Below are 10058 nucleotides of genomic sequence, written 5' to 3'. Positions count from 1 at the left end.
TGAGATTGAATCTCAGTGTGGTTTTAATTTGCATTTCTCTAATTGCTAGAGATATTGAACATTTTATCATGCATTTGTAGACCAATAATTTTTTTCTGAAGTGTCTATTCAATCCTTTTGCTCATTTGTTGATTGGGTTATTTGGATTTTATGGTGTTAAATTTTGGGGGTTCTTTATATATCCTGGAGATTAATGCTGTATCTGAGGTACAGGTGGCAAAGATTTTCTCCCATTCTGTAGTCTCTCTCTTCACATTCTTGATTGTTTCCTTTGCTGTGAAGAAGCACTTTAGTTTGATATCATCCCATTTATTGTTCTTTGATTTTACTTCTTGTGCTTTAGGAGTCTTGTTGGAGAATTCAGTTCCTAAGCCAACATGATGTAGATGTGGGCCTACTTTTTTTGTAGTAGATGAAGGGTCTCTGGTCTAAAGTCTAGATCCTTGATCCACTTTGAATTGAGTTTTGTGCAGGGTGAGAGATAGGGGTCTAATTTCATTTTGCTACATATGGATTTCCTGTTTTCCCAGCACCATTTGTTGAAGAGTCTCTTTTCTCCAATGGATGTTTATGGCACCTTTGTCTAGTATGAGATAACTGCATTTATGTGGTTTTTTTTCTTTCTTCTATACATGGTCAACATATACTTACAATAAATTGTTTTTTATATATACTTAAAATAGTGAGGAATGGATAACAGGAAATTCCCAGTAATACCCACAAATACCATAGATAGTTAAATACAGTCCTCTTACAATATACTTACAATATATAATATACTTACAATAAATGGTTTTTATTGACACATAAAACTGTATTTACTATATAGTACCATATACTCCAATACACATATACATTGTATAATGCTCAAATCAGGGCAAACATATATAATTCTTCAAACATTTATCATGTCTTTGTGGTGAAAACACTCGAAATCCTTTCTCCTAGCTTTTTTTTTAATAGTCACCTTAGTATGCAATAGAACACTGGACTTCTTTCTCCTAATTTTAACTTTATATCCATTGGTAAACCTTCCCCAGCCCTCTCTTTCCCTACTTTTCCTAACCTCTGGTCACCATTATCCTGCTCCCAACTTCTTTGACATCAATTTTGTTAGATCCCCCATATGAGTGTGATCATGTGATATTTGCCTTTCTGTGCCTGACTTATTTCAGTTAATATAATACCAGTTCTACCTATGCGGTTGCAAATGACAGGCTGTATAGCATTCTATTGTGTACATGTGCCACATTTCTTTATTCATTCATCAGTTAATGGACACTTGAGTTGTTTTCATTTCTCGACAATTGTGAATAGTGCCACAATAAACATGTAGTGAAGATGTCTCTTTGACTTCATGATTTCATTTTCTTTAGATATATCTCCAAAAGTGGGATTGCTGGGTCATGCAGTGGTTCTAGTTTTAGTTTTCTAAGGAAACTCCATAACGTTTTCCATAATGGCTATACTAATTCACATTCCCACCAACAGTGAGTAAGAATTCCCTGTTCTCCACATCCTTGCCAACACCTGTCTTTTGACTTTTTAATAATAACCATTCAAATTTTAGTGAGGTGGTATCTCACTGTGTTTTTTTTCTTTTCACTGACATTTAATGCTGTTGAACACTTTTCATATACCTGTTGCCCACTTGTGTGTCTTATTTTGAGAGATGTCTACTTAGATCATGTCCCCATTTTTAAAAAAATTAATTAAATTTATTTTAAGTTGATGCATGTAGAAAATATAAAAATTATGTGTATCAGTGTGATGTTTCAATGAATATACACATTGTGTAGTGTTTAAATCAGGATAAACATATTTATCTTTTTAATTATTCTTTATGGTTAAAACTTTCAAATTTTTTCTTCTAGCTTTTTGAAATATACAGTACCCAATTATTACTGATAGTAACCCTATTGTGCAATAGCACATGAGAACGTCTCACTCCTAACTATAACTTGGTACCCATCAATCAATCTTTCTCCATGCACCTGCTCTTCTAAATCTTCCCAGATTTGTCCTCCATGCTGAATCCTTTATCTACATCCTGAGAATAACCTGAAACAGGGCCTGAGGGAGCTCATGGGCAGGAAGAGAACCTTGGCACCATCCTCTTGACAAACTCACAAGTGCAATTGAAGGAGAATTCTATTATTAGCCTGACTAATAAATAAAATTAACTAATAAATTCAGTTATTTCCCTTTCTCTGACCTGTCCTTTATGAAGTTCTTCTTTCCCTCAGTTCATCTTAAATTCCAGGATCACAGTACTGAAGATAAACATCCTGTGAAGCCAAAAGAGATTGTGGGCACCAAATGGAGCTTGCTGGCCCCATCCCCAGCAGCAGCAACTTCCTTGCCACAGATACGCCTCTGTGTGCTGCTGTGCAGTTCCCTCAACTCTCCTCCCTTTGTCTTTCCCCCTTATAACCTAAACGTTGCCACTACCCCACATTCTGAAGACAGCCCTTAGATCTGTCTAGACAGTCCTTGGGTGTGTCTTCCTGGTGTGGCCCCACTGAAATTAAAGTTCCTTTTTCTGTTTCGCTATTCACTTCACCACCTGTTTATTCTTCTGGGAAGAGTGACTGCCTCTAGCCAATGGAGATGCTCAGAGTCAAGCTTCTGTGCTTTGACTCTGGTAACAGACCCTGTTCCGGTTGGATCTGGTTTCTACTGGTTCTTGATGATCAATCAGCTGCTGGAGGTTGACATTTCTAATCCATGTGAGGTGAGGCTACCGTGGGCTCTGGCACTCATGGATACCGGCCTATGAGTTGGCCCTGTGTCTGTTTAGATCACAACACTCTTACTCTCTATTCCTCCTCCTTCCTTCACATTCTCTATTTTCTTATATTCTAAATACTGCTTTAAACTAACCCTTTCCCCATATATATTTTCTGACCAAATTTCTCAATTCATTAAGGCTGATTCTCCAAAATCCTTCCCATTTCAATATATTGCTGAAAAAATTACACAATCTGCAGTTGTTGAATATTTATGCAAACACATTTGAAGAGAGAAAGAATGAAGAAAGGGGTAGGATGAGAATGGAGAAAAGAGGAATAGGATGAAGAGGAGTAATTTTTAGCTAAAATTATATTTTAGCTAATTTTCTCATTTTGAAAAGGTGTGTAATTCCTTCATATGCTCCTACTAAAATTTTTTCTTGATTAAATCTTAAGTGTTTACATTTACTCCCGCCTTTTCTTTCTTTCCTCCCAGTATTATAGTACTGTCTTTATTTTCTTTTATTTCCTGTTATAGTTTACCATACAAATAAAAAAAATCTAATAGAAAAGAATCAAGAAAGATAACATGGAAATTATCCATTCTACACAAAAATGTTGAAACCTTTCTTCCGTCCTAGACCTTCCTTTGCTCCTAAACTACACATGCAAATGGTATTTACACTCTAGTCTAGAAACACCCATTCCTAGGATTTCAGCCTATGTATTTATTATCATAAATGAATATTGCATAATATTATCATGAGTGCACATTGAATATTGAGATATATGTGAATACATTGAAAGATGTTCCATGAATTCCAGTTTATAAAAGGTGAAAAATGGCAACCTCCTAAAATATTATCCATCAAGAAATGAGGAAAGATATTATGATTAATTCCATTGAGTTTAATTATATACAATAAGTTCAAAAAATTAAATATATATCTAATTCTACCTTGAAAATCAATTAGGTAGGAAGATCAAGATGAGGAAAAAAAGGTAAAAATATGAGTAAATTGGGGCTGGGGTTGTGGCTTAGTGGTAGAATTCTCCCCTAGCGCAGGTAAGGCACTGAGTTCGATCCTCAGCAGTGCATAAAAATAAATAAATAAAAATAAAGGCATTGTATCCACTTACAACTAAATATATATATATATATATATATATATATATATATATATATATATATATATGAATTACTAGATTTAAAAAAGCATGTGAAATGTATATGTGTGTAACCAATTGGGATAACAACAAGAGTGCAGAGGAACAGAGAAAGTTTTTCCACTTCCTTATACATATTCTCAGTGTTTAGATTCATTAAAATAATCATTTGTTGCTTATGGAATTAAAAACTATTCTTAAATATTTATTCACTTGATTGAATTTTAAAAATGTTAAAAACAACTCAGATTTTCTATTTCTTCTTAGGTAAGATGTGTATTTTCCTTAGAAGATATCTGTTATACCTAAAATTTTAATTTATTTGGCCCATAGATTTCAGAATAGACTATTATCTACTAAAATATCTTGTCTCCACAGAAATTGTTAATAAATAAAATAGTCAACACATTGTTGAATGACTTTGAAAATTGTCAGCTAAGGAGAAATTTTCTGAGTGCTTACATATGTGAAAACACATAATTTGGCACTTTTATTCCGTAGATCATTTGATTATTTGGTAGAATAAAGCATTGTAGATTTCAAAACTTTTCCTTCTACTTTGGATTAGAAAAATATATTATTGTACTGCATCAGGTCTTTCCAGTGAGATACAGAAGGTCATTCTAATTTGTATTCATTTATAATAGTCTCTGCTCTATAGATTTCCTACATCAAGCATGGATATGCTTCTACTACTTAAGTCTTGGGAAAGTAGACCCTGACTCTACCCTCTTTACTGCAAACCTGAGTTTATGAGCCCAGTCGTTCTTGATTGTGTCTTTTCCTATAAGTTTCAACATTTAACAAAATGGTAGGCAAAATACTGGAAAAATAGTTCTTAGACTTGACACCAAAAAACAAAAAGCATGATCTATAAAATATAAACTGACAATCTGAACTTCACCAAAATTAAAAACTTATTCTGTATAGGATCCCGTTAAGAGTGAAAAGAGAAACTTGAGAGTAGAAGAATATATTTGCAAATCACGTATTTGACAAAGGACTAGTATCTAGAATATACAGAGAACTTGCAAAACTCAAGAATTAACGAATAAACAATCCAGTGGGAACATGAGCAAAAGAATTGAAGAAATATGTCATCAAAGAAGATATATAGAGGGCATATGAGAACAGAAAGTTATTAATTATCACCTAAGAAATGCAAATTAAAATGACAATGAGATTTGACTACATACCTACCAGAATGACTGAAATAAAAAAATAAGGACAACACCAAATGCTTATAAGGATGCAAAGAAACTGGAACACTCATGTTTTTCCTGGTGGCACTACAAAATAATATAGCCACCAGAAAACAGTATGGAGTTTTCTTTAAAATCTAAACATGTGACTGCCTTACAATTGAGAAACTGCATTTATCTCAAAGACATGGAAACTTATGCTTACACAAAAACATTTACAAATATCTCCATTTCTTGCAGTATTACTTGAAATATCCAAAACCAAAAAGAAAGTGGGTAAAGAGTATATGAGATCTTTATGTATTATTTCTTATAACTGCTTATAAGTATATAATTTTTCTAAAAAATAATTAAAGACTTATTTCCAATGCACAATGTAAAATACTAGGGTCAATAATTCACAAGTGTAAAATGAAATGCAAAACTTCCAAATTATCTGAGGAAGATATAACAAATAAAAGAGAGAAAAAGGAAAACAAAAAGCATGATATATAGAAAAAAATAAAGTAAATTTAAAAATCAATTCCAAATATCCTGATAAGTACATAAATCTTAGTAGTTTTTTTTATAAAAATAGAACATTGCAGGTCTAAAGTTAATATGGAGAGGCAAAAGACCTAGAATAGCTAACAATTAGGAAGATGAAGAAATTCAGAGTACTGATATTCCCAGACTTCAATATTTACTATTAAGCTACAGTAGAAAAATATAGTGTGAGATGGGTAAAAAGCGGGGAAAAAGACAACTAAATAAATGAAATGGAATAGAAAATCCAGAAATACAGGCATATAAATATTGTTGACTGACTTTTGACCAAGGAGGAAAAGTAATATAATAAAGATCAGGTTTTTAAGCAAATGGTGCTTTGACAACTGGGAATCTACATAAAAAATTAAAATAGACATAAATATTACATCTATTACATCTTACAGACTCCATGCAATGGCATATTACTCACCCCTCAGGGCTGCAAGTCATGATACAGAGAAATCTTCAATGTACATTGCTAAGTGAATTAAGCCAATCCAAAAACCCAATCAACTGTACGATTCCAACTATGTGTCATTTGGAAAAATCCAAACTTGAGGACAGTAAGATTAATGGTTGCCAGGAGTAGTGGGATAGAGGGATGAATACGTAGAATACAGAGGATTTTTAGGACAGTGAAACTGTATGATACTATAACAATAAATATGTGTCATTATGTTTGTCAAGACCCATAGAATATACAACACCAAGAGCAAATCTAGTGGAAACTATAGGCTTTGGGTGATAGTGGTATGTCAATGGAGATTAATTGATTGTAAGATACATACCACTCTGGTGTAAGATGTTGATAGTATGGAAGTTGTATTGCAGAGTAGTAAGGGATGTATAGGACCTTTCGGATGAATTTTTTTGTAAATCTAAACTCTAAAAAAATTAAGTCTATTGAAAAAAGGCAATATCAATTACTGCCTACTTGTCCTGGCTGCTGGCACCTAAAAATTTTAGACTTGTTATTCCCCGCAATTGCTTAAGCTGATCCCTGGAAATAAATACCTTTATTAATAAATAGATTATTAATGGAATGGTGTGCCTGGGTAACTGGAGAGCAGAGGTAGGGATACTAGAAGTAGGAATTAGCTCCCAAAACCAGAAGTACTATTTACAAACACAAAATTTTCCTTTCTGACCTTTGCTTTGGTACTAGAAATTGCAGTAGTAGATTGCTATGGTCAGGAAAAAATAGCTTAAGTTTAAGGCCAGGATGATCTGGTCTAGTTTCCCTAATATTCTCATTATTTCTCTCTTCCAATCCAAAGAAAAGGGAAAGAAGGGCCAAGAAAGATTGGCCAAAGTATAATGACTGCAATGTTTGGTCTTTCTTTAAGAACAAGACCTACTATACACCACCAAAAATCCACACCATCCTTTTAAAAAAACTTGGTCCAGCATGAACTTAATCTTGAGACTTGGAGATCTAGTTACATGTTTCTTTATCTCTTTGGGGTGTCTTTTTAATTATCGGAGTTTTTTTTTTTTGGTGCCAACCCCCAAATTTCCTTTACCAATATTAAAAATATCTACATGTTTTAAAACACATAGCTATAAAGAAGAAAATTATTATCTAATTCCATTGCATAAAGATAACCATTGTTAAGCTTTGTGTCTTATAATACCAATTCCCACAAGAGTGATTCTCATGAAATTACTGCTCTGAAAATTTCCAGCATGCATGATTAATCAGTTTTTAAGAAATATTTTATGAAAGAACCCAGAAAATAAGTCGTGCACTGAGTATAAAATTGGCACACAGAAGGCATGAAACAAATATTGATTTTTTTTACATGTTTGTCATAAGTTAAAGAAATGAAATAGTAAGGAAATAACACGACGTATATGGCATTTTAATCATCATCTCTTGTCTTCATCATTCGATGGCCTTATATGTGCTCTCACACCTTCCTGATCATGATCACCACAGGTGACACAATACAAGGAGAACAGGTATTAGAATAAAAACTCACCTGGTTTGAGCAAACTCTTTGCATCCTAAGTCACAATTTTTCAATCCTACCTCAAAGGACTGATGTGAGGAACTATGAAGAACATTGAGAAAGGTCAATAAATGTTTGCATTCTCATCCTGCCTTACCGGGGTAGAATTCCCTGGCTCCAGACCCCAATATCATATGACTTATGGATAATGTGCTGGTTGTAGAGGTGAGGAGTGGGGGACTGGTATTCTGTTCTTAGCAGCGGTTTTTCTGCTGAGAGTAGGAGGGAGGTTGAGGCAGAACATCTCATTCCACAGCCTATAGGAAGGAAATGCCCTTCTGGTTGTATCTCTAACTCAAAAATCACTGAAGTGGTTGAGGGCAAAGTTGATCTGGGCATTAGGCTTAGGCCTCAATCATGGTAAGAAGAACATTTTCCCGCTGCCAAAAAGTTTGCCCAAAGCCTCCTTCATGTCTCTGTTCCTCAAACTGTAGATGAATGGGTTCAGCATGGGGATAATCACCATATAGAGGACAGCAGCCCTACTTTCCCTCTCTGAGGAGTGAGTTGATGGGGGAGGTAAGTACACACCCATAAGAGATCCGTAGAAGAGCAGAACCACCGTGAGATGAGAACCACAGGTGGAGAAGGCCTTCCAACGCCCTCCAGGAGAGGAGATGCCGAACACAGCCCAGGAAATTCGGACATAGGAGAAGACGATCAGCATGAGAGGAACAGCGAGGAACATCAAACCCATGGAGATGACCATCAGCTCGTTAATGTGGGTGTCAGAGCAGGCAAGCTTCAGCAGAGCACTGGGATCACAGTAGAAGTGGGGGATGGCCGTGTGGGCACAGAAAGCCACACGGGTCAGCAACAGTGTGTGCATCAGAGCAGGACAGTTGGTCAGCACCCAGCACATACCCAGCATTAGTGCACAGAGTCGAGGACTCATAGCTGTGCTATAATGGAGTGGCTGGCAGATGGCCATGTAGCGGTCATACGCCATCACGGCCAGGAGGCAGTTGTCAAGACCACCAAACATAAGGAGGAAATATAGCTGTGCAAGGCACCCAGAATAGGAGATGGTCTGCCTCTGCATATGAATGTTGGCCAGCATTTTGGGGATTGAGGCAGAAGTGAAACAGGCATCAGTTAACGAGAGATTGGCCAGAAAGAAGTACATGGGAGTATGGAGGCGTGGGTCAGAACTGATGGCCAGGATGATGAGCAGGTTCCCCACCACAGTGACCAGGTACATGCCCAGGAAGAGGCCAAATAGAAGAGGTTGTTCTTCTATCCGCTCAGAGAGTCCTAAAAGGAGGAAGTCTGAAACAGCAGTTTGGTTCACTAGGCTTGGTTTTCCCATGCCTTGTAGTCCTTGTTATCTGTGCAGATAAAACCTTTCCATGTGACAATATTTAATTATCAGTATATTTAACAATTAAATGTTTAAAATATACTAATAATTAAATATTTAATTATATGTGTATGTATTCTGTAAATTGTCAGTTCCCAGGATTATACATTTTATATATTTTATGGCCAGAACTATACCAGGAAAATAAAGGAGAGTAAATGGTCTTTGCCAATGAGAATCTCTGGATCTCATTAAAGATGTAAGAAAATACCCACAAGACATTCAGAGAACATTTAAGATAATATCCAATTATGACATTTTCAGGTAAATGGATGGAGTTGGAGAATATCATGCTAAGTAAAGTAAGCCAATCCCCCAAAACCAAAGGCCAAATGTTCTCTCTGATAAGTGGATGCTGATCCATAATGGGGGAGCATGGGGAAAAATGAAGGCATTTTGTTAGGCAAAGGGGAGGGAGGGGAAGGGAGGGGACATGGGGGCAGGAAAGATGATGGAATGAGAGGGACATCATTATCCTAGGTACATGTATGGCTACATATATGGTGCTACACTACATCGTGTACAACCAGAGAAATGAAAAGTTGTGCTGCAATTGTGTACAATGAATCAAAATGCATTCTGCTGTCACATATACCTAATTATATAAATAAATAAAGATAATATCCATTCCAATAAAATTGTGCTTTCTATGCTATATCAGGGTCCGGGGAATAAAAGATCAGTTCAATCAGAGAAGTCAGCGTTACATATTTGGAGGAGATGAGAATTGAGGATGGCCTCAGGGGAAAAAACTAGAAAAGAAATTTATGATTTCTTTAAATTCTAAAAATTCATGAATTTTTTTTCTTATTAAAGAGAAGATGTATGATCTCCATCACTACCGTTCCTTCTCCCAACACACAGGCACATACACATAGGCCCACACACATGGGCACACACATATACTTTAAAGTCTTCTCTATGGGACTGAAAAGGAAAAGACACCCTCCTCTCCACTTGCCTCCCACTCCCTAGAAGATGACCTCATCCATTCAGACCAGGTCTGAACTGTTCCCCATCTGGGAGCACAGGACACGAGGGCTGAGGGCAGGGGCGC

The 10058-nt window shown here is 35.8% G+C and overlaps 1 protein-coding gene across 1 annotated transcript; it reads right to left on the bottom strand.

Annotated features, from left to right (window-relative positions):
• Window positions 1–7996: 7996 nt before the first annotated feature.
• LOC143385314 (olfactory receptor 1N2) lies at window positions 7997–8992 on the bottom strand. The gene has a single exon (XM_076840744.2). It carries the CDS (start codon window positions 8948–8950, stop codon window positions 7997–7999), a length of 954 nt encoding a protein of 317 aa, XP_076696859.2. The 5' UTR covers window positions 8951–8992.
• Window positions 8993–10058: the final 1066 nt, after the last annotated feature.

Source organism: Callospermophilus lateralis, chromosome 2, assembly GCF_048772815.1.
Source record: "Callospermophilus lateralis isolate mCalLat2 chromosome 2, mCalLat2.hap1, whole genome shotgun sequence".
NCBI classification, from domain to species: domain Eukaryota; kingdom Metazoa; phylum Chordata; class Mammalia; order Rodentia; family Sciuridae; genus Callospermophilus; species Callospermophilus lateralis.
This window is presented reverse-complemented; position numbering and strand designations above follow the sequence as displayed.

Coding starts and splice junctions, on each gene's coding strand:
- LOC143385314 (XM_076840744.2), bottom strand. CDS start 8,950: ATGGGAAAACCAAGCCTAGTGAACCAAACTGCTGTTTCAGACTTCCTC.